The 23,126-nt window shown below is 54.8% G+C and overlaps 2 protein-coding genes across 11 annotated transcripts; one reads left to right on the top strand and one right to left on the bottom strand.

Annotated features, from left to right (window-relative positions):
• Positions 1-398: 398 nt before the first annotated feature.
• USB1 (U6 snRNA biogenesis phosphodiesterase 1) lies at positions 399-14,909 on the bottom strand. Of its 6 annotated transcripts, none has more exons than XM_004744270.3 (7): positions 14,712-14,908; positions 13,661-13,827; positions 11,325-11,508; positions 5,105-5,158; positions 3,877-3,982; positions 2,539-2,622; positions 399-1,517 (listed from the first exon to the last, which is right to left on the bottom strand). In XM_004744270.3, exons 1-7 carry the CDS (start codon positions 14,819-14,821, stop codon positions 1,386-1,388), a joined length of 837 nt encoding a protein of 278 aa, XP_004744327.1. In that variant the 5' UTR covers positions 14,822-14,908; the 3' UTR covers positions 399-1,385. The 6 variants fall into 6 exon arrangements, 5 of the variants coding, with proteins under 5 accessions (XP_004744327.1, XP_004744329.1, XP_004744330.1 ...); XM_004744272.3 differs by having other exon boundaries at positions 399-1,490; XM_004744269.3 differs by having other exon boundaries at positions 1,380-1,731.
• A 32-nt stretch (positions 14,910-14,941) lies between these two features.
• ZNF319 (zinc finger protein 319) lies at positions 14,942-21,955 on the top strand. 5 transcript variants are annotated; one of them, XM_045076126.1, is made up of 5 exons: positions 15,411-15,901; positions 16,697-16,815; positions 17,027-17,120; positions 18,082-18,179; positions 18,333-21,955. In XM_045076126.1, exon 5 carries the CDS (start codon positions 18,334-18,336, stop codon positions 20,113-20,115), a length of 1,782 nt encoding a protein of 593 aa, XP_044932061.1. In that variant the 5' UTR covers positions 15,411-15,901; positions 16,697-16,815; positions 17,027-17,120; positions 18,082-18,179; position 18,333; the 3' UTR covers positions 20,116-21,955. The 5 variants fall into 5 exon arrangements, with proteins under 5 accessions (XP_044932057.1, XP_044932060.1, XP_044932061.1 ...); XM_045076124.1 differs by lacking the exon at positions 17,027-17,120; XM_045076122.1 differs by lacking the exons at positions 15,411-15,901; positions 17,027-17,120 and adding an exon at positions 14,942-15,403 and having other exon boundaries at positions 18,082-21,955.
• Positions 21,956-23,126: the final 1,171 nt, after the last annotated feature.

Here is a 23,126-nt window from a genome sequence, read left to right as displayed (position 1 = left end):
CCATTCCTCCCCAGTTTACTTTTTGGGGCGGGTTACCAGGAGGACAGAGGAGATGATTCTAGAAAGGGCTCTGAACGTGTTGTAGCAGCGTCAGGTCTGAATGCCTGTGCTTACACTGATGAGGAGTTGGGGTTCCCCCTCACCCGGCACAGGCCCTGCCCTGGGCCACATGTGGTCTGTGCCACTTGTCTGGGGTGCAGGCCTGGCAGGCCGGGTGACCCCACTATCAATTTACTGAGACATCATCAGTGCCTCCTCTCACGGCCACTCCAGAGCCATAATAGGGACTCCCAAGAGTACCCCTGACACTGAATGGCATGCTGGAGAAGGTGCAGGCAGAGGACAGTCATCTTGTCACCTAGCTGAACAACAGAAGCAGTCCCAAACAAAACCCAAAATCGAAACTGTAATTTTTACTGGAACATAATTGAAAACAATAACATAAAAATATCTCTCATCACCAGAGATACAGATGACAATTGGAGAGGACTGGTCTTTTGCTCTGGTGAAAGCCTGATGGAAAATAAAAGGCCTGGACAACCCCTGGCCTTTCCTTGGAGCCCCCCTCAGAGTGCCCATGGCAGGCGGCTGGAGGCAGTGGAGAGAACTGGGGGAAGGCCTTGCCCCTCCGCCTCTTTGGGAAAGCTGAGGAGAAGCCAGAGGCCACAGAGCGTTGGAGGGCTGGCTTAGAGCCGCCATAGCCAGGCCAAAATGAAACATCTGCTCCTGGTTCCCCAGGCACCTGGCTGGGGGCGAGTGGGAGGTAGGAGGTGGGGGGAGGGTGGGGGGAGAAAACTGAGGCAGAAGCACAAATCAGCGCTCTGCACCTTGGCCCTGAGATGGTCTCCGCTGGCTCCAGAGGGGGAGACCAAAAATAAATAAAAACGACGGACTTCAGGGAAGGAGGGTGACGGACCCATGAAGACACGGTGTGTCCAGCGCGAGTAGAGAAGAGCCAGGGGAACCCTGATGGAGGCCAGTGGCCTCCAGATGCAAACAGCCCATGGGGGGAGGGTGTGTGGGGGGGAGGGTGTGGGGTAGGGGCTGTTTGTAGGAGGCGCTACAGTGGGGTTGCTGGCTGAGTCTGGATGGGCTCACCATGACCCTGACTTTCTTTTGTGCCCAGCAAGTCTACAGGCCACAGATCTAGAACTAGGAAGCCCAGGCTGCCCTCTACTGGTGATTCCTGATAATGACCACACATAGCAGGGCTGAACCTGCACCCAAACCAGCTGGGAGTAAATAAGCCCCCAGGAACCACCAGCAGTGCCTGCGCTCCAGTCCAGGTCTCCCTCTGGGAGGCTGGGAGCCTCCCCAAGTCTTGGAGCAGGATTCTCCATCTCTGCCTGGCCTGCAGAGGGGCCTGGGATGAGGGTCTCTGGTGCTCACTTCAAAGGCATGGAGAAGAACTTGTTCCCAGACTTGCAGCGGACCTGCTCGGCATGCGCACGCAGCACCATCTCGGGGTCTTCAAACTCATCCACAATGTTCTTCCACCGGAAGATGAGAAAGGACAGCTGCATTAGGGGAATCAGGGACCCACAGGGCACTGTGAACAAGATCAGCCTACTAAAATCCTTCAGGGGTTAGGCACTGCGGAGGGAGGCTGAGGGATGGACGCACAGGCTCCACGCTTAGAAGTCTTGTCTCATCAGCTCTGCAGTCTGGGGAGGTGGGTCCTATCATCCCAATTTTGCAGAGGAGGAAGTGGAAGCTCAGAACCTGATAAAGCTGGAAGGGGGATGGGGTCTGTTGGAGCCTGAAACCAGAGCTCTTTACCCCATGGCCTGACTAGGCTAAGAGCAGAAGTGGCTCTATCCTCCAGCACACACTTTGTCTGGCTTGCAGTATGTTTAAAAAAAAAAAAAAATTTCACATTAGTGCCAACATTTGAAAATGAGAGATTGCATATAAAAGTCTGGATTTCTGGTCTCCCCTGAAAAACAGAAGAGCTAGCGACACGGTCCACATTCCTGCATGGCAGGATCCCCCACTCTCCTCTCCCTACGGTGGAGGAGTCCCAGCTCCTCCGAGGGCCCTGATGGGAAGAACTGTCTCACCTACTTAGCAGAACAGGAGGGTTACCAGGGTGGGCGCGCCTCACGCCTGGCACCGTTCACTCATTTCCAACACCTGCCGGTCCCTGCTGGGCACCTGAGCCTTAGACCTCTGGGCAAGGGGCTAGGACTTCAGGAGAGGCCTACAACATTCTCTCAGATCAGTGGTGGAGGGCAGTGCTTCTCAAATTTTAATGTGCATGCAAGTCCCTAGAGATCTTGTTAAAATGCAATTCCGATGTCTTAGGTCTGCGTTTAGGTCTGCATTGGGGCCAGAGTGTGGATGGCTAATAGGCTCCAAGGAGCTGCATCCAAGGGACTGCCGTCTGCGTAGCAAGGTGAGGTGATAGGGGTCTCCTTGCCCAGATTCTGGTTTGCACACATAATCCTCAGGGCCTGTCGCCAACCCTCCCACTCCCCAACACATGGCCTGTCACTCGTGGCACTGGGCACGCTCTGTGCTCCCGCACTGCGAACACACCTGTAGTTCCCGCAGGCACCGTCCTTCCAGGGGGAGACGCGCGTCCCCCACACACCAGGCCAGACTGACGTGGAATGAAGGGTCCTGTGGAGGAACAGCAGGGAGGCAGGAGGTCGTCTGGATGCCTTGGCAGGTGCAGACGTGACAGGAGGTCTGTGACTGTTGTCACGGTATCCTTGCCGGAGCCCTGGCCTGCTCCATGAGGGTCTAGACCCTTAGTGCTGACCAGTGTTGTTCCCAAGCACCCTCCGCAACTGAAAGAGCTCTGGGTTGGCCCCAGCTGTGGACTGAATTGTGTCCATGACCTCTCCCCTCCCTACCCACCAGATGCCTATGTTGAAGCCTCAACTTCCAATATAATGGTATTTGGAGATGGGGCCACTGGGAGACAATTAGGTTCAGAGGAGCTTTTCAAAGGGGGGCCGTCGTGATGGGATTTGTGCCTGTATGAGAGAGGGCAGGACGCTGGCTTCCTCTTTTTCTACCATGTGAGGACACAGCGAGAAGACTGCTATCCGCAAGTCAGAAAGGGAGTTCGCACCAGAAGTGGACCATGATGGCACCTTGATTTTGGACTTCTAGGCCCCAGAACTGTGAGAAAAGAAATTTCTGCTGTTTAAAGCACTCCATGTAGGGTATGTTGTTATGATGGGCTCAGCTGACTAAGACAGTCCTGCTTCCAGAGGCTTTCCCTTAACGGTCATTAAATCTGGGACGTGGACGAGAATGCAGGCTCCAACTCTATTTTCTGATCTAGAACATTTCAATAGATGACATACTTTCTAAGATGAAGTGAACAAAAACCAAAATGTCTAAAATTATGAGTAATAATCTCCACTGAAATTCATACTCCTATGCCTCAGCAAGGTTTTAAAAGAATACATCAAGCAAAACCAAGGGCCCTTTAAGGACCTGATACTCAGTTTGGAGTCAAATACCCCTGGAGGGCATGGGGCGCCCGGGTGAGGTGCTGAAATACGGGAGAAGCCACCACTCTTCCTGGTGTGTCAATTTCACTAAAAAAAAAAATCTGGGAAAACTACTATTTCTGAAAAAAGAAACATGAACATGGATCCATATGGAGCAGAATGGGTAAATCTTGTGCACACTGAAGATGAAACAAAAGATTTCTATGAAGCGTCGGACTTCTGACGGGCTGCACCTGAGTGCGCCCCTGGCTCCTCTACTCGCCTGTGTCCTCTGAAGTCTGGCATTTGGGATGCTTCAGGGGAGCAAGTTCTGGAGGGCTCTTCAGTTTGCTTCTAACAAGGGCTCCTTTGAGGATGGTTTGTTTCCACTTTTAGGCGGGCCAGTGGAGAGGAAGAGCCTGTTTATTACCTGGTAGAAAGTGGTGAGGTCAAATTCCTCCATGACTCTATCTACCTCCGAGACCAGGTCCAAGAACTGGGGGTGCCCGGAGGTGACCTCAAGTCCGACAAAGGTCCTAGGGGAGGGCAGAAGTGGAGATAACGTGGGCATGAGATGCAACCCCTGAGAACACAAACCATCCCCACTGAGGGCAGGGGAGGCGACAGGAAGTAGTCAGGTCAGAGCTGGGGGTTCTCCCTTCTCCCCTTTTGGGTGCCTCGCTCGCCCGCGCTCTGAGCTGGCTCTTTCCTCTGTCCCTAAACCTTCCTTCCCCAGTTGTAACCACAGATCTCTCCTCATTCCTGGGGGCTCATGACCCTCGAGGAACTCCTTCATCTGCCCCTGCCACGTGTCTGCAACCCCTCACATCACTCCTGAGTCTGGACTGTTTCTCAGGGATGAGGCTCCTGGGCATGGGCTCCCCTCCCCTCAGCTCTCAGACATGCTCCCTCATCTTTAAAAACCCTGCCATGAGCCCACATCTTTAGCCAGACACCCTCCTGGTCTCAGTGAAACTTATTAGATGACTTGCCTACTGTCACTCTCTCTAATCCCTCACCTCCTAGTTTCAACCCACTCCACCACTTCTGAAACATGCTGGGCTCATTGGTGCCTCACGACTGCCCAGTGATGGACGTATCAAGGGCAGGCGTGTGACGGCACGGAAATGAGAGGTTATGGAGATGATGGTATGAGCTAAACATTCAACTGGGGACGGAGCTGGGCAGAAGCCCATGTTTTTTTCCAGTGGCAGGCTTTTGTTCACTTTACCAAGATGTTTTTCCTCTCCCTCTGCCCCCCTCCCCTCCACGTTCCTCTGGTTATTTTTCTTAATGAAAGGTTCAGATTTGGGAACAGCTGCTTTTGTAGTCATAGAGTTGGTTAAAACACAAACAAAGAGGGTGCCTGGGTGGCTCAGTCGTTAAGCATCTGCCTTCAGCTTAGGTCATGATCCCAGGGTCCTGGGATCGAGGCTCACATTGGGCTCCCTGTTTGACAGGAAGCCTCTGCCACTCCTTCAGCTTCTGTTCCCTCTCTTGCTTTATTTCTCTCTCTCTTTCAAATAAATAAATAAAATCTTTAAAAGAAAAAAACACAAAGAAAAAACTGGGACAGAAAAGGCCAGAAGCAAAGCACCCTTTGAATCTTTACTTCGAAGAATTTGTAGAAGGAACTGGGGGCAGACGGGGAGACCCACCTGGTTTTCTCTTGATTGGTATAAATCTTTACCCGGTTGGCAGTAAAGAAGAATCTGGAATTTAGAAGACGAAAGACCACGTTTCAGGAATAATAATAATAAAAAAAAATCTGAAAAGTTTATATTAAAAAAGAGGACTTTGAAAATACCATTAACTCACTGCACCCTTCATTTTGTTATCCTATTATACAGGTGGTATAACTGAACCCTAAAATATTAGAGCTGGACAAGGCCTTATGTCATCACCCAGCTGAAGTGACACATAACTTCATTCAGATGCTGGTGAAAGTTTTCTTAATAGCAGTTCATCCCAATGAACAATGAGACTATTTCAATTTTACTGCTGGGAACTGAGAAAGTCTTATTCATCGAAGAGGTGATAAGAGATGAACATTTCCCATGTGCCAGGGGCTGAACTGAGGGCTCTGTGGGCATGAGCTGAGGGAATCCTCATGCGACTCCGTGACGCGGGCGCTGTAACTCTGCCCATTCCACAGACACGGAAACTGCGGTCAGGTAAAGTTGAATTTGGTAAGCCATAATCTTAACCTCAGTCTGTCTGATTCCAAAGCTCTTGCTGTCACCTATGATGCTTTAATGAGGGGAAGTGGGTCTCAGCTGGTGTGCAAATGGGGCAGAAACACCTGCCCGCCCACATACCCACCCACCCCTCAGCTCTGTTACACAGCGCCCATTGGGTTCAGTCAGTAAGTCCTTTCATTCTGGCTGGTTCCTGCTGTATTCTCTGAGACGCTAGATCTTAGGGGGGCCCCCTGTGGACCAACCTGGCAAATCCCACTATAGGAAATGATCACTGATGGCTTCCAGGCCAAGGTTCCATGTGATGGAACACAACCACCCGCATGCCAGGCAGAATCTCACAACCTGTCCGGGGCTCAGATTCAGTGAACTTTTGACTTCCCCATCAGCCTTCAGCTTCCTAATGCATCTCTTCTGGGGAAAATGGAAGGGGCGACAGAAACAGCAGGAGCTTGGTTAAGCATCAGGTTTACCCAGAGCTCAGCAAGGGACTTGACAAACATCCTGAAGTGCATGCTGGAGGTTTGTGCCCAACTGTGAGGGTTAATGTTATGTGTCAACTTGACTGCCTGGAAGGATGCCCAAAGGGCTGGTAAAACATGAAATCTGGGTGTGTCTGTGAGGATGTTTCTGGAAAAGATTACCATGTGAATTTGTGAAAGGAATAAAGCAAATGGCCCTCCCCAGTGTGGGAGGGCATCGCTCAATCCATTGAGGGCCTGGACAGAACAAAAAGGCAGAGGAAGGGCAAACTGGCGCTCCGACGCTCTCTGAGTGGCGACATTCATCTCCTGCCCTTGGACACTGGACATTGACTTTCCCGCTTGTTAGGCTTTTAGGCTCTATCAGGACTTACACCATCAGTCATCTCCTACCCCCAGCGCTTCCCCCACCCCCACGCCTGATTCTCAGGCATTTGGACTCAAGGCTGAATGATACCACTGGCTTTCCTGGTTCCCCAGCTTGCAGATGGCAAACTATAGGGTTTCTCGACTTTCCTAACTGCGTAAGCCAATTCCTATAATAAATCTCTCTGTATCTCTATCTCTGTCTCTATCTCTATCCTATTGGTTCTGTTTCTCTAGAGAGCCCCAACATAGATTTCAGTACCAAGAGTGGTTCTAAACCAGGATTTTAAGGTTGAGTTTTCTGAATTGGTTCTGAAGCTTCTGGAATTAGGTCTCTAATCTGATTTGATTCAAAGACACTACTGACTATTTCTAGTAGTAAATCGAGCACTGGTAGTCCACATGGGAACCGATTATAGAGACGTGTACAATATCTGCACCGCATCATCCCAGGCAACCATCTATTAGAAGGAGCTAAGTGACTGTATGATACTTTCTAACAGTTTGGGGGGAAACTACGGAATATAATGACATGACATTGGTTGTTTGCTCCTAATGTGGCCAAAGTGCTAAAAGAAAAAGGTGAGCTTGGGGATTTCTGCACTCAGGCAGCATCAAGGACCTAGGAACCTCTAGGTATGCCCTGCTAGGGAGACCCTCCTGTCCCATAGCCTCAGGGCTGTAACTGCAGAAAAAAAAAAAAATCAAAGGTGGAACAGAGTGCTGTGATTGGCTGAATTACACCAGTGGAACTCCCAGCTGTGCTTACTGCTACTGTTTAAGTGAGGGCACTGCCTGGGAAAGAAGGGGGATTCTTGGAAGGGGCATGCGTGGGAAGCACTGAGCCCCTAAATTCTTACGAGCTTTCCTTCCCAGTGGAAGTGGCCCCCGACAACAGTGGTTTGGGCTTTGCCACCTCCATCTGTGGGGACTCAGCCGGCACTGAGGGTTACCCTGCAGGAGGACGGTGAGGCTCTTCCGGACCCACTCCCACTACCCCTTTGTTTCTATTTTTCTTTTTTAAAGCTGTTTTATTTTATTTTAATTTTTTCTTTTTTTAAGATTTTATTTATTTATTTGACACAGAGAGAGAGAGAGAGAAAGAACACCGGAGCAGAGGGGAGAGTCAGGGAAGAGGGAAGGAGAGAGAGGGAGAGGGAGAAGTAGACTCCCAGCTGAGCAGTAAGTGCGACTTGGGGCTCAATCCCAGGACCCTGGGATCATGACCCGGACTTAAGGCAGACCCTTAATCGAGCCACCCAGGCGCCCCTTCCACCCCCTACTTTGCTTCTAGACCTATAACTAAAGTCCTGGCAGTCCCCTAAAGGTGAGGTACAAAGTGGGACTTGTGAGATGTACCATACTTCCAAAGTACTACCCGAGTATTCTGATCTACATGAGCAGAAATTCAGGGAACGTGTGTGGTTATTAAAGGTGTGGGATAATGGTACAAGCCTCACAGAGTTGGCTTAGGCCGATTTCCTGATGTGGGCTCATGAAGCAGAGATCTGGCCTGAATGCCACAGCTCGGGGGATGGGAAAGGATCTCACAGTTTGCTGGGTTAGTTGCCTGAAACGTGGACAAGGGGTGGCTCCAGTGAGGGAGCTGGAGACACCCAAGCTGAGAGGTGGGTGTAGTTACCATGGAAGGCAGCAGAGCCTCGGGCAGGCCTAGGGTACTGGCTAATTGTCAGGGCGCTCCGAGAAGTGAGCTAGACAGGAAGCCTGCGAAAGTCTTACTTCATCTGTATAAGCAGAAACAGTGCAGGCCGAGTGAACAAAGATAAATCCGATCATAAAAGGAAAGTCATGGATCCTCAATTTCCAAACTTGAGCCAGTTTATGGACCCAAGACCCCTTGAATGAAGGGAAGGGCTGGTCCCTTTGAGGAAGGACCCTGGTATACTACTAAAATTTTATAGTTCATTTTTTTCCCTAGCCTTCTCAAAAGGGACCTATGGCCTTTTGCCAGGGTAATTGTGCATTAGAGAAAAGGAAATAATCAGGCCTTCTGGGAACTACCAGATAAGGCCGTGAACTAATTCCAGGAGACCAAAACATCACTGTGGCTCTCTAGTCAGAGTGGGGGCTCATGGAGGCCAAGTGACCTATGGAATTTCAGCTCAGGCCTGTCTCGGTGGGCCCCCAAACCCAGCCTGTGGTTATTTCTCCAGTTCTGAAAGCATAATTGGAATATACACTCAGCGGCTGGCAGAATCCCCACATCTGTTCCCTGACCTGTGGAGCGAAGGTGATTATGGTAGGGGAGCCACCTGAAGCTACCAGAACTGCCTCGACCTAGGAAAGTAGTGAATCAGAAGCAATACTCCATCCCTGGAGGTTTCGCAGAGATCAGTGTCACCACCAAGGACTTGAAAGACACGGGGGAGGGGATTCCCACATCTCCACTCCACTCTCCTCTCTGGCCCGTGCAGAAGCCAGACGATCTCAAAGAATGACAGTGGGTTAGAATAAGCTTAACCAAGTCCATGACATTGATGATGACACTGTTGATTGGGCCTAATGAGTGGCAAGTAGCCACTTTTCCAGATTTCCCAGAACCCTGGCTAAGACGCCAACTAACCCCTCTTGTCCCAGGAAACTTGCATCGGAAGGCAGTTCTCCCATTTTTTGCTGGTGGAGGAGTCTCTACCCCACTACCCCGGGGGTACACACCTGCCCCAGGCCTGGCCACTCAGAACACAGCATTCCCTCAGTTGCATTAACAGAATCAAAGGTGCATTGCCCACTCTTGGCCAGAGGCTCAATCAGACAAACTTGAAGAGGCCACCTAGCTTGGCTTTCTCCAGGACACAGGGGTGGAAACACCCTGTGCTGGCAAGGAGAGCCAGCTGGGTGACCTAGGTGCTGTTCTCTGGTCCCACAGGCAGCAAGAGGATAAGCGACATCTGGGCTCCCCAGGGACCAGTAATTTTAGCAATGGCCTGTGGGCAAAGTTTCCAGAGGCCCCAGTAAGGGACTTGTCCAGGTGAAGGACCACTGTGTGCAAAGGAGCCCAGCATCATGGCTTCCTGCCACAGGTTTTGTTCTCACATGGTCCTCGCAGCCCAGATGCATGCAGTGTGGTGATAAAGTCCTTTTTGCCAAAGTCATGTGGCCCCAGACCCAGCTGACATTCCACCTCTACCCAGAGAACAGAGCGGAAAGCAGGTAACTGAAACAGCCTCACGTAGAAGGGGACAGCATTCTGCTAGCTGAACTCACGTATGGAGAGCCTGTTAGCCAAGTCAGACCCATCAAAGTTGTTCCCGACTTTTTTGTGTGTTTTTTTTTTAAAGATTTTATTTATTTATTTGACAGAGATCATAGGTTGGTAGAGAGGTAGGCAGAGAGAGAGGAGGAAGCAGGCTCCCTGCTGAGCAGAGAGCCCCATGTGGGGCTCAATCCCAGGACCCTGGGATCATGACCTGAGCCGAAGGCAGAGGCTTAACCCACTGAGCCACCCAGGCGCCCCTGTTCCCGACTTTTGCTGAAGCTCTTAAGAAAGAGGGCTGGCTTTCCAGACTGGTAGACTGGCAGCCCCAAGCTGCCAGAGGTCTCTTTGCCTTTGTGAGGAGGAAGCCCACACAGAGAGGGGCAGAGCTAAGAGATGGTGACAGTCAGGTGCCGTCTTCTGGTCACCCCAGTGCACTCACACATGAAGCCAGCGTGACTTCTGAACTTTTTAGTTATACCAGCCTATGAACTCCCCCTCAGTTTAAGCCACTTTGGGCTGGATTTCTGGTATCTGTGACCAGTACGTCCTGACAGACATATTGCTCCATCAGTTTGGTAGTGATGATAAAAAAACGGGGGTGGGAGAAGGGGGTACTGAATGAGGTGGAGAGAGAAGTTTAGTCCCAGTTCTCTGGCTGACTGAACTGGAACGAATCCCTTCCTCCGCTGGCCCTCAGAAAGGGCTAAAGCAAACGGGCAGTTCCCTACCTGGGTGAAGTTCGTCTACGGAATTCCTGGGTCTGAGGCCTCCACACTGGGAGTGTGGGGCTTACGCTAGAAGACTTCAGTTTTTCTCCTACACAATTACACATCCAAGCTTTTGAGTAACACCTTTTCTGAAGCAGGGGCTCTGCAAAGAAAACCACCAACTGGATGGCTTCTTGGGCTCCTTCTGGAACCAACACTCAGAGGATCCCTCTCTCCTCCTGCTCATTCAACAAATATCCATTTGATGCCTACAGTCAGCAAAGCACCTGGAGCAGAAACATGGGGAATTCAGAAAAAAGGGGTGTTCCTGGGCCTGTGGGAGCTTGGCTCCCCAGGGGACAAGGACCAGATAGGCATGAAATGAGCACGAGGGAATAAGCTGCCCCAGTATGAGATGATCCCAGGGACTGGGGAACTCTGGGGGAGATGCCAAATTGGAGAGCCTCTGGAAGGAGCAGGGCTTTGATATGGCTAAGTACAGGGGGAAAGGCACTCCGGTAGGAAGAAGAAATATGCGTAGTTGAGGAAAGAAAAGTTTGAGGCTAGCCAACCAAGCCAGAGGCGGGGTCCAGGTCCCATCCTTCCCCGAGCACTACGCCAAGGCCCGCATGACCTCATTTTACTCTCATAGGTCCCCTTGGAGGCGGCCATCACCGCTCCCATGACCTGCCCACAGGTAAGGATTCAAGGCTTCCAGAGCTTCTGTGGCCTGTCCAAAGTCACCCAAGGTGGGGTATATGGTAGGCTGCTCCAGATGTTGTGTTCAACCTTCAGGTCTGGTCTGCTGGCTAGGGTAGTACGCCCCACACCTACACCCACACAGTAGCTTAGGACAGGAAGAGGAGCTGAGGGGAGGAGAAGCAGAGGAGGAAGCACCAGGCACTCACCGCTGGAAGGAGGCCAGGCGGTCCTTCAGAGCCTGCACAAAGGGGATGATCCAATGATGCCGCAGCACCACGCTCTGGGACAAGCTGACGTGGAATGCCTCCATCCGGACCAGCCGGGGGACACATGTCTGGGCGTGGGCCAGCAACATGTCCAGCAGATCCAGGAAGTCCTCCCTCGTTTCATCTGGAGGCAAGAGTGGATAGGGCGGGCCATTCTCTTAGCCAGGGCCGTGTGGCTGAAGGAAGAATCCCAGAAGGCAGAGAAAGGCCTTTGTTACTCTGGACTTCTGGGGACACTTAATTTGAGAGCAGCCTAGTTCTATGTAGTTTAATATGATTTTTGTGGCTATAGAAGTAACACACATATGCTCACTGTAAAGAGTTCAAGTACGAGAAGGAAATATGCAAAGGAGAAAGCAGGGCCTCCTGAAATCCTATCACCTAAAGCAGTGGTCTCCAAATTGTTTTGATCACCTGGGCCATTAGGAAACAAACTCACAAGCATCCCTGCAATAAATGTGTATTTATTTATGTTACAAATGTGCATGTTACAAAATTATGTCCACTGTAAAATGTACACTCTTGAGAATGGAAATTTTTATTTATTTATTTAAAGTTTATTTATTTTTTGGTTATCTCCATACCCAACGTGGGGCTTGAACTCATGGCCCCGAGATCAAGTCGTATGCTCTTCTGACTGAGTGAGCCAGGTGCCCCAAAAACAGAAACTTTAAAAAGAGGAGATAAAAAGAGATATATAAGGAAGTTCTAACACTTTTCTTCCAGATGGGTCATCCTGACCTCTCCCCAGGGGGCATACACCCCACTTTCAAGACTACTACCCTAGAGATCAAGACTGCCGGAGTTGGATGCCTTTCTTCCCAGCCTCTGCTCAGTGCTTATCCCAGTGTACACATTTTATTTGTTGAAAAGATGAGAGTGTACCATTCAAACTGTTCTTCCACTGGCTTTCTTCATGTAACACTACAGGGTGGACAGTCTTCCTTTCAGTGTAGTGGGCAAGCTCATGGTCACTGGTCCACAGTAATCCATAATCACAAACAACACTTCCTTTATCAGTCCCTATTAGATGTTGAATCTCCTGATAAATATTTAGAATGCTCCTAATTTTTCACAAAGACGAAGAACACCACGACGACCACCACTGAATGTTCACATATTCTTCTTCTTTTTTAACCAAATGTGGGCCTGGAGCTGCATGGGTAACTGCTTGCACCCCATATGTTAGTCAATTTATCCCAATGCCCTGGTGAGCAGGCAGTGTAGAGACTCATTCTTCTGTGGATGGGGAAATGGAGGTTCTAAGAGTTGACCTAATTAACACAAAATACTAAGGGCCACCACCTACTCTGTGTATTGTGTTAAGAGCCTGACATAAATAGGGCGCCTGGGTGGCTCAGTTGTTAAGCGGCTGCCTTCGGCTCAGGTTATGATCCCAGGGTCCGGGGATCGAGACCCAAATAGGGCTCCCTCCTCAATGGGAAGCCTGCTTCTCCCTCTCCTGCTCCCCCCGCTTATGTTCTCCCTCTCTCTGTGTCTCTGTCAAATGAATAAATAAAATCTTAAAAAAAAAAAAAAAAAGAGCCTGACATAAACGATCTGATTTAATCTTCACAAAAGTCCTAGGAGATACAGATTTCTATAATACCCATTTTAGAGATAAAGACACTGAGGCTCTGGGAAGTCCAGTAACTTACTAAAGGGTGGCATTATGTGCCTGCCATTCACTCATGGAGGCTGGTGGGGGCGGGAGGGGAGACCTGCCCAGCATACCCAGAGGCCTCTTAGAAATAAACTGCCAGCTACAGCCACACTCCGGGATGGCCGACACTCTGCCCTAGACCCTCCCTTGGTCACCTCCTCATGAGTGGGAAAACGTTATACCCAGAATTAATTAAAAAAAAAAAAAAAATTTAGGCAATGAATTTGAAACTGAAAACAAATTTACAGAAAAACTCCCCAATTTTCTCTGCTAAGTCCATCTCTTTCCTACCATCCATGTCAGAGGTTTCTGGCTTGTTCCTCCTGGTTGGGGCCAGCTTCCTCCCATCAAGAGGTACCTGTCAGGGGTGCCTGGGGGGCTCAGTGGGTTAAAGCCTCTGCCTTCAGCTCAGGTCACGATCCCAGGGTCCTGTGATCAAGCCCCGAATCGCATCAGGCTCTCTGCTCACCAGGGACCCTGCTTCCCGGGGCACCTCCCCCACCTACTTGTGATCTCTGTCAGTCAAATAAATAAATAAAATCTTTAAATTAAAAAAAAAAAAAGAAAGAGGCACCTGTCAGTCTCAGCCTCTCGCCCTTTAGACGTTACTCACATGGCACATAGACGTGGGTAGCCCAGTTGCCCCGCTCATGGGGGAAGGTGCGCACCCGGCCTCCATGTTTTTCCTGGTCGTCCTCAGGCTCTCCCTCAGTGTCTAGGAACATGTGCAGCACACTGTCGGGTACTGGCAACCTCTGGCTGGGGAGAGGGCTCTGGGAACTGCAAGAGAGAAAAAGGAAATGGGCACACTTAGCCTCCTGACATTCTCTACCTCTGTAGCTACAACAAAAGTCATAACCCCTTATTCAGGGTGACTGTGTGCATCCATTTCCCACCAGGTGCTGCAGGCAGCTTCTAGATAACCACAAAACTCCTTCCCCAGTACTGTCTCACTGGGGTCTCCCAACAGCCCTGGGAGGCTGACTTTAGCTGGGGGCCTGGGAGACTACTGGGCAGGCAGCACAGTGTGGTTCACATTCCCTAGGGTAGACAAGCCTGAACTGGAGTAGCGCTTCCTAGCTTTGGGGTCTTGGGGCAAGTCATGTGCATTGTGTAGGCCTCAGTTTCCTCATCTGTAAAGTGTATCCCGACCTGATAGAGCTATTGTGAGATCAACAGAGATGCCTGCTTGAAAGGCACTCTTAAAAGCACCAGGCGTGGCACTTGAGAACAGAAGCTCCACGAAGTCAGACTTCGACCGTTTCGTTCACTGCGGAGCGTCCCAGCCCGAGCCTGGCGCAGAGCGGGTGCTCCATGAGTATTTACCGGATGAATGAAAACACTCTCCAAATGTGGAAACAGACCTAGGATGACGCTGTGGGTGCGCGCCCGGAGATCCCGGCGGCACCAGGAGATCCCAGCGGCCAGCGCTGGAGGCTGGACCCGAGCCCACGTTTCCTGCCTCCTCACCTTGGCCTAGCCAGGTGGGGGCACTCTGGGGCTGTGTCCAGGGCTGTCCTCCGGACCCTCCTTCCCGCTGTGCCCCTCTTCTTTCCCAGGCGAGCCGCCCCGCATCATCGCCCCTTTCCCCCCAGGACCCTCGGGTCCCGTCGAGGTGTCGCGCGAACCAGCGCCCTCCCCAGAAAGATCCTCTCGCTCCTTACCGCCGGCAGCCTCCAGCTCCGGGTCGCGCCAGGGCCCCGGCCGCGGCCTCGGCCTCATCCTCATCCTCCGAGCCGCTGCTGCTGTAGCCCACCAGGGGCGCCGCACTCATGGGGCCTTCACCACAACAGGCCGTATCGGCGAGGGATCGCACCCGGAATTCCGCTGCGCCGGAAGTGCCCTCCCGGGGGGCGGAGCCAGGGGAAGCACCGCCTCGGGGCGGGGCCTGGAGGGGCGGGGCCCCACACGACTCTGGCGGGACTCTACCACTCGGACCACGCCGCTTGCCAGCTCGCAGCGCCTTGACGGCTACCTGGAGCCTCCCGGAACCCCATACCTAGCCTCTGTGTGCTCATTTCACAGATCGCTCTGGGCCCTGGCCTCTCTGTTCGCTCCTCTGTCAGCAGCCATCCGTGACCAGACTTCCTTGCCGCGGACGGTCGCTGGATCAGCGGTCAGCGCCCTAGACCCAGCGGAGATCACTGCCCTCGAGGCCCAGACGGGATCAGAGGTCCGGGACACCCCTCCTCAAGCCGGTCCAGGGTCCGAGCTTCGGGGGCGCGTCTCCTAAGAGCAAGCTGAGCAGTCAGAGGCGGGTCAGTTCCAGAAGATCGGAGGGTCTAGGAGACCCCTCCTCTCAAGAGCGGGCGTCGGGCCGCGGGTCCGGCGCGCCTCCTCCCCTAAGGCCGAGCAGGTTGGTGGGAAGCGGGGCGCCCTCCCTGGGTCAGCTGAGGCGTGCAGGCCAGGTAACTGGAGAGCCACCCCGCACGCCCCACTGTGCGACCCGGCCCGGCCGCGGGGTCCCCGGCAGGGGGCGGCCTCGCTCCGTGCCGCCCGCTCCTCCTGCAGCCGCCGCCGCCCCGGCTGCCGCTCCTCCCCCGGCCCCGCCTCCCTGGCCCCCGCGCCGCCCGCCTGTCCGCCGGTCTCTGCAAGGCCGTCGGTCCGTCCGCCCGCCCTCCCGGCGCTCCTCCGCCCTGGCCCCGCTATTCCGGCCACGCACGTCGCTTCCTCGGTTCCGGCCGCCGCTAGCCCGTTCCCCGCCCCCAGGCCGGCCGCCGCCGCTACTCGAGGCCGGGGATTGGCAGTGCGCGTAGGCCGCGCCGCCGCCGCTGGAGCCGGAATAAAGGGGCGGCCGAGAGAGCAGCCGGTCGCCACTCGCCCCGCGCCTGACCCCGCGGGCGGCCTGGAGCAGGTGAGCGGCGGGGCGCTCGGGGCTGCGTCTGGGGGTCACTCCCGCGCCCGCCGCACCCCTTCCCCAGCCGGTCTGCCTGCCACCACCACCTTCCCCTCTCCACCTCCGGCCCGACCCGGCGGCCTCCTGAGCTCTGGGGCGGCCCAGGCCAGCCAGGGCGCGTAGCTCCTAACCGGGCCCAACCTGCGGCCCTGGGGCCTTCTTCGGGCCCAATCGCCTGCGGGGCCGGTTCCTCTGGCCCGTAGCGGCCTGGCCATTCCTGGTGAGGGCTGACAGGAGGCAGCCCAGCTGGGCCGGCTGGCATTGCCGGCGGGGAGGTGATCGCCTTTCATTCGGTTTCCCAGGGAGGAGGAAGGGCTGGCGTGGGGCGCAGGTGGGGGCCTCCCTTTGCTTCCCTCATCCTAGTCTCTCCTCTTTGCGGCACGATCAGAAAGGCCTCCGGGCTGCACCCCTGGAAAGGACAGGGGTGGGCAGCTGCACTGGGGGCCGGGATCCGGAACCCTGGTTCTGGCAGCCATTCATGTGGGAGGGGGAAAAAACATCATCTGGGTTGGCACATCCGGACCTAGACTGAGCTCAGGGTAGCCCCTCTTCCCTCTTTCCTGGGGAGGCTTCCTACCTTCTTGCTCATGCAACCTGCTGCGTCCACCCTGAGTGGGGCTCCTTTCCTTCTTTCCTTCCTGGAAGATGCTGTGGGTGACAGTTTTTGGTCTGACTCTTGGGTTTCTTGGGCAGAACAGTTAGAGGCAGGGCTGGCCTGTGAAGGCATCCCCCTTTTCCTCTTTTTTCCTTCAGGAGAAAACTTAGAAACTTTTCGATGTTTGAGGCAGAGAAGCTGGAAACCTGAAAGTCGGTTGCATGTAATTCTAAAAGTTCCTCCTCTCGCTGTCATTACCTTCTGCTGCCACAAAGTGGTGAGTTAGAGATTTGCCTGGGATGGGTGGTCTTTACCTTACATTGATTACCCAAAATGTTAGAGACTTGGAGCCAGGGAAGGCAGTCGTCTCTGGAAAGGTTGTTTTTTTCCAGGTTGTCCTGGGAAGAGGAGAAATGCTCTGTGTTTAGCATGCTTCTTTCCACATTGCCAAGGGAAACTTCTGATTGATTGCCTACTTTTTCCTGCAGGCCTGGCAACTGTGATTTGGAGGATTTAGGAGTTTGGGGTGCTCTGGGAGCTAACTAGAGCAGGGATGTTCTGCTGTGGAGACCTCCAGGCTGGGTGGGTCTATGGACCAATCATTGTTACATTGGCTCAGGTCTCCGCAAGGCCATCCTAACAGTTGTTGGACAAAGAATAGGCACGTGGTCAGTGGTCAGGATGGAGGGCCTGGGGGATAGTTGAGAGGGATGTGGGTCAGCCCCTCACAAAATAAGTTTTTTTTTAATTTATTTTTTAAAGTTTTTTATCTATTTGACAGAGAGAGAGAGAGAGACAGTAAGAGGGAATGCAAGCAGGGAGAGGGGGAGAGGGAAAAAGCAGGCCTCCTGCTGAACAGGGAGCCCGATGTGGGGCTCTATCCCAGGACCACGACCTGAGCCACCTGGGCACCCCACAAAATAAGTTTTTTGAGATGGTCCTCAGTTTCTCTAGTTGTTTTAGATATTGGCTGCCTGAGGCCATTTGCCATTGGGGCTTCGGGTCTAGAAGGCCTGGTTCTCCGTCCCAGCTGGCTATTACCCTGAGCAGGGAAGTCCTGGGTTATGATTCAGGGCAGCCAGGGGAAAGGAGTTGGAAGGCCTCAGGGTGTCCTCCACCAGTGCCTCTCTGCTTTTATCTAATAACATATTGGGCTTCCAAGTAAGAATTTTATTTGCAAAAAAAATTAAGTTGCTGAAATTGGTTTGGACGTCATGGCCCTCCCTCTTCCTTTGGAGCATGAGCAGAATTTATGACTTCTTGGTATTAGGGGCAGATCATCCCAGACCCTTATCTGTGAGACAGCTGACTAAAGAGGGCTGGCTGGAGGCTGGGGAGGCAGGAAGATCTCTTTGCTGGAGGGGCTGAGCCCTCAGCAAACTTCTTTGGTCCTGTGTGAAGAGAGTGGGCCTTCCAGCCCCAAACTCTGCCCTCTTCCCTGATGTGTCCACAGTGTTGGCAAGTGCGGGCAGAATGGGGAGAGGGGTCCAGGGACCAGCTGTGTATCTCTCCGTGAAGCTCACGGTTTTTCTCTTCCCTCCAGAACCAGTCATCAGGGAAGGCAGAGCCCCTCCGGCCTCGAGGGCACCCTGCTTCGGAGAGCCACGCTAGCCTGTAGGCAGAGCCTTGTGGTCCGCCTAGGTATTAACCTTGGGCTGTCTGACCAGTCCCTCTTCTGTGCCTTGTCTGAGGTTTTGGTCCATACCTGATCCTGGGCAGCTTCTCCCTGGGCTGGATCGCCTTAAGCGGGAAACTGAAGCCATTACTCTCCAAACCCTGTTTCATCTTCCCAAGCATGTCGGAGAGCTGGCAGCAGCCCCCGCAGACGCAGCCGCAGCAGCCGCAGCCACCACAGCCTCAGCACCACGCAGAGCCCCCACCGGCCCTGGCTGAGCACACCCTGCCCCCGGGCTCGGCTGAGAACCCCCTGGGCTGTGCGGTCTACGGCATCCTCCTGCAGCCAGATCCGGGCCTCCAGCCCCCGCAGCACGCGCCCCTGCAGGCGGCCAGCGAGCCGGGCCCCAAGTGCGGCGTGTGTGGCCACGACCTGGCGCACCTGTCCAGCCCGCACGAGCACCAGTGTCTGGCGGGCCACGATCGCTCCTTCCAGTGCACGCAGTGTCTCAAGATCTTCCACCAGGCCACGGACCTGCTGGAACACCAGTGTGTGCAGGCTGAACAGAAGCCTTTCGTCTGCGGTGTCTGCAAGATGGGATTCTCACTGCTCACGTCACTGGCGCAGCACCACAGCGCGCACAGCGGCACGAGCGGCCTGGTGAAGTGTTCTATCTGCGAGAAGACCTACAAGCCGGCGGAGGCGGCAGAACCCGCGGCCGCCGCCGCCGCCGCCACCCCCCTACCCCCAGCCCCCGCGCCGCCGCCGCCACCGCCGCCGCCCGCCGTGGCCCCTGGAGAGCAGGCGGACAAGCCCTACAGCTGCCCCATCTGCCAGAAGCCCTTCAAGCACCTGTCGGAGCTGTCGCGGCACGAGCGCATCCACACAGGCGAGAAGCCGTACAAGTGCACGCTGTGTGACAAGAGCTTCAGCCAGTCGTCGCACCTGGTACACCACAAGCGCACGCACAGCTCAGAGCGGCCGTACAAGTGCGCCGTGTGCGAGAAGACCTTCAAGCACCGCTCGCATCTGGTGCGCCACATGTACGCGCACTCGGGCGAGCACCACTTGTTCCGCTGCAACGTGTGTGAGCTGCACTTTAAGGAGTCCTCGGAGCTGCTGCAGCACCCGTGCACGCCGAGCGGGGAGCGGCCGTTCCGCTGCGGCGAGTGCCAGAAGGCCTTCAAGCGGCCGTCGGACCTACGGCAGCACGAGCGCACGCACAGCGCAGAGCGGCCCTTCAAGTGTGACCTGTGCCCCATGGGCTTCAAGCAGCAGTACGCGCTCATGCGCCACCGGCGCACGCACAAGGCCGAGGAGCCGTTCAAGTGTGGCCTGTGCGAGAAGGGCTTTGGGCAGCCCAGCCACCTGCTCTACCACCAGCATGTGCACACCCTTGAGACCCTCTTCAAGTGCCCCGTGTGCCAGAAGGGCTTCGACCAGTCGGCCGAGCTGCTGCGGCACAAGTGCCTGCCGGGCGCGGCCGAGCGGCCCTTTAAGTGCCCCGTGTGTAGCAAGGCCTACAAGCGCGCGTCCGCCCTGCAGAAGCACCAGCTGGCGCACTGCTCGGCTGCCGAGAAGCCGCTGCGCTGCACCCTGTGCGAGCGCCGCTTCTTCTCGTCCTCTGAGTTCGTGCAGCACCGCTGCGACCCGGCCCGCGAGAAGCCGCTCAAGTGCCCGGACTGCGAGAAGCGCTTCAAGTACGCGTCCGACCTGCAGCGGCACCGGCGGGTGCACACGGGTGAGAAGCCCTACAAGTGCCCCAACTGTGACAAGGCCTTCAAGCAGCGCGAGCATCTCAACAAGCACCAGGGGGTGCACGCCCGCGAGCAGCAGTTCAAGTGCGTGTGGTGTGGCGAGCGTTTCCTGGACGTGGCCCTGCTGCAGGAGCACAGCGCCCAGCACAGTGCTGCCGCAGCGGCTGCGGAGGGCGCCTACCAGGTGGCTGCCTGCCTGCCCTGAGTGCCGCCCAAATGCGCGCCTCCGAGCGCCCCCAACGGCCCCTGCCCCGCACTCTACCCGCCGTGCCCTCCGCAGGAGGGTATGGGCAGAGGCTGGGTGGGGGTGCCTAGCACTCCTGGTACCGGCCTGGAGGTAGGGTGTGGGGAGCCAGATTGCTGTGGCTGGCCCTGATCCCACAAACCTCTTTCCCATTACAGGATTCCCTTACTTGAGAGCCATCAGCCTCCCTTATCTCTGGGGGCCTAGAACCAGGCTGGAAGTCAAGTGGACTGTCTCAATCCACCCCAGGGAGGGATTGGTGCCAGCCCCACCTCCCCAAACTTTTCAGCCTAATTAGAAACCAGATGGGGTAGGAAAGAGGATGGTCGAGGTCAGGCGTGGGAGAAGGGCTAGATCCTGTTTGTGGGCTGGATGTAGGGCAGCTGTCCTCCAAGTCCTGTTTGAGGGAGCAGGCGGCTTTGTGATATAGTCCTGGGGACCAGGAAGGGCAGACGGTGAGCCTGAGCCGCAGGCCTCTTCGTCTGCTCCAGCTAGGGACCGGTGTGGCCTCCCAGGGGAGGGCTGCACATCTGTGAGTGGGGTGGGCCTGGAGAGAATCAGCCCCTCCAGAAGGAAGGAGGCAGAGAAGTTGTCCCGTGACACACTCAGCCAGGGACAGTGCTGTCCACAGGGAGAGGAGGAAAGGCAGCTTTCGTACTGAGGGCTGCTCCTGCTATACAGAAAACGCCCCTCCTACCTTTGCAGCATGGTACCAAGCTCTGGGGAGTTTGTTCTTGACCTGACAGAACTACTGATGTGGAAGAAGGGGACTGTTAGACCACCTTGGTGCCTGGGAGGAAGCAGGGCCAAGTCCATGATCTTACCAGTGGACGGAAACAAGTGCCCTCCCCCTTGAATGTGTGAACCAAAGTGTCAAGGGCGGCCCCAAACAGCTTGCCCCAGCTCTGCTTCTGGGCTAAGACCAGGCCTGGGCACCCAGGGTGGGGGAAGTGCTCTCCTAGTGACTCCACAGTGCTCTCCTAGCCCCTGGGAATCCTCACCATCAGTCTGGCTCCTGGCCTGGACCCCGGGGGTCTTTCGCTGCCAAGCCAAGATGCCCTGGACATTATCCTCTGACTTCCAAGGCCAGAGATTCTCTCTGGGGTCCTCCGGGGGTCCCTGTAGGTCTCTGCCTGCCCATGAGGGCTCATGGAGTTAGGGGTGCCCAGAGTAATAGGGAGCAGGCCAAGGAAGGGGTTGTTAAGGGAGCCAGTAGGTGCCTGGAGTTGACTGAGATTGCTGGCCGGCGGGGGTGGGGGCCCTCGGGAAGCCCAAAGGACCTTTATTATCAAAATGATTCTTCTGAACCCAGCTGTGCCCCTGCCCCGCCCTCTTCCAGCCCTCCCTGGGCGTGGGTCTTGAAGACTTTAATCAGTGCTCACACCAAGGGCCCAGAGGAGCAGGGAGGCCCGCCTTGTCTCGTTCTCACCTTGAGAAGGCTGAACAGCCCACATCCGCCTCCTCTCTGGGACTGGGCTCCCTTCCTGTGCCTGCAGAGAGGGGCTGGTCCTTCCCCTCGGTGCTGGCTCTCAGTCACAATGCCTCAAAAGACATGGAACCCAGGCCGACAACAGGCCCAATTGCTAATTTTTCCCTTTCCTTTTGCTTTCTAAAAGCAGTTGTTATACTGTTCATAACATTGTATAGTTTAATTTCATGTCATTTTGGATCTTCTATAAAAATGTGAAAATTTGGATTTTTAAAAAGAATGACTCCATTTTAGATAGCCCCTTTTGATGTTAATATATAGTGAGTCCAATGTATGCTTTAGAAGTAAAGACATTGACCATCACAGACCAAAGCACTGCTCATTCTGGTCATTCTTCCCCTGGGGAGTGATGGGGCATGGAGAGAGAGACAGAGGGGTACAGGAGCGGGCGGCCTCCCGCCCTGCTGGAGGTCTAACTGCGCCCCGGTGGAGGGAGCCAGGCTGGGAGGGATGGGCAGCTTGTGGATGGGGAGAAGCCGGGAGCCTGGCATGGCAAAGCCTGAATGGTGGCTCTGCCCCTGCGGGAAACCAGGGCTTGCTCAGTGCAGTGGTGGCCCCAGCCAGGAGCCCTGACCCAGAGGACTTCCTGCTCTTGCCCCACTCTCCCGTGGCCATCCATCTGCATGTCCAGCTAGCCGCCTCCCTTCTCCACCTTCCAACCCGCCTTTTTTCCGTCCCCTGCCCAGACCCCCAGTGGGCCAGCTGTGACTCAGGCTCCTTCCATTTCTCAAAGGCAGGGGTAGAGATGGCGGGAGAAACAGCCTACCCAGGCCAGGGGAGGGTGGTCAGCCCCTTACTCTGGAGGTGAGGGTAGGATAGAAAGTCAAGAGGATGAGGAGCTGCCCATGCCACGGGGGGCTTCAAAACTGGGTGCAGAAGGCTAGTGGAAAGGCCAAGGCAGTCCCTAGAGGTGACACACCCCACACTCCTCTACTCCCTCTGTGTGTGCCCATGCTTGGGAGGACCTCCCTTGAGGAGCCATGCGATCCCTTCCTGCAGGTGTCCACTTGTCAGCCGGAGGACACCCAGCGCCCCTTGTGCCCAGCCAGGCTTCCATCCTGCCTTCCTTGCTAGCCGTGTGACCTTAGACAAAACCCACCTACCTTGAAGAGACTTCTGGAAAGCACCAGCATGTGCTTTATAGCTTCAGGTTGCCCTTCCTGAATGGACGATGGTCTTCTTTGTGTGCCTGGGGCAGGAGGAGCCCTGGTGGGGCGGGGCTGAGCTCACCAGGAGCCAACAGTGACTTTCTCCTGCTCTGTCTCCATCCTCTCTTCAAAGCTCCCACGTGACCCTCAGCCCTGCTCTCCAGTCTGCGCCCAAACCAGGGCAGTGAATGGGGCCTGGGAGCCCGGGTGATCAGGTTCAAGTCCTAGCCTTTTGATAAAAAGCGACCCCAGGCACCTGTTATCTGCCCCTCTTGGGGCCTCAGTTCCCCATCTGAAGCAGAGGTCTTCACCCTGATCTCTGAGGGTCCTTAGAG

Source organism: Mustela putorius, unplaced genomic scaffold (assembly GCF_011764305.1).
Source record: "Mustela putorius furo isolate JIRA1106 unplaced genomic scaffold, ASM1176430v1.1 tig00000174_pilon_pilon_pilon, whole genome shotgun sequence".
Classification (NCBI taxonomy): Eukaryota; Metazoa; Chordata; class Mammalia; order Carnivora; family Mustelidae; genus Mustela; species Mustela putorius.
This window is presented reverse-complemented; position numbering and strand designations above follow the sequence as displayed.

Bases quoted from the DNA above. Each gene is read 5' to 3' on its own strand.
- USB1 (XM_004744269.3), bottom strand. From the start codon at position 14,821: ATGAGTGCGGCGCCCCTGGTGGGCTACAGCAGCAGCGGCTCGGAGGAT. The intron at 11,509-13,660 runs GTGAGTAACGTC...TCTTGCCTCCAG, and splicing joins TACCCACGTCTATGTGCCAT to ATGAAACGAGGGAGGACTTC. The intron at 3,983-5,104 runs GTGGGTCTCCCC...GCCCTCCCCTAG, and splicing joins ACCAATCAAGAGAAAACCAG to GACCTTTGTCGGACTTGAGG.
- ZNF319 (XM_045076125.1), top strand. From the start codon at position 18,334: ATGTCGGAGAGCTGGCAGCAGCCCCCGCAGACGCAGCCGCAGCAGCCG.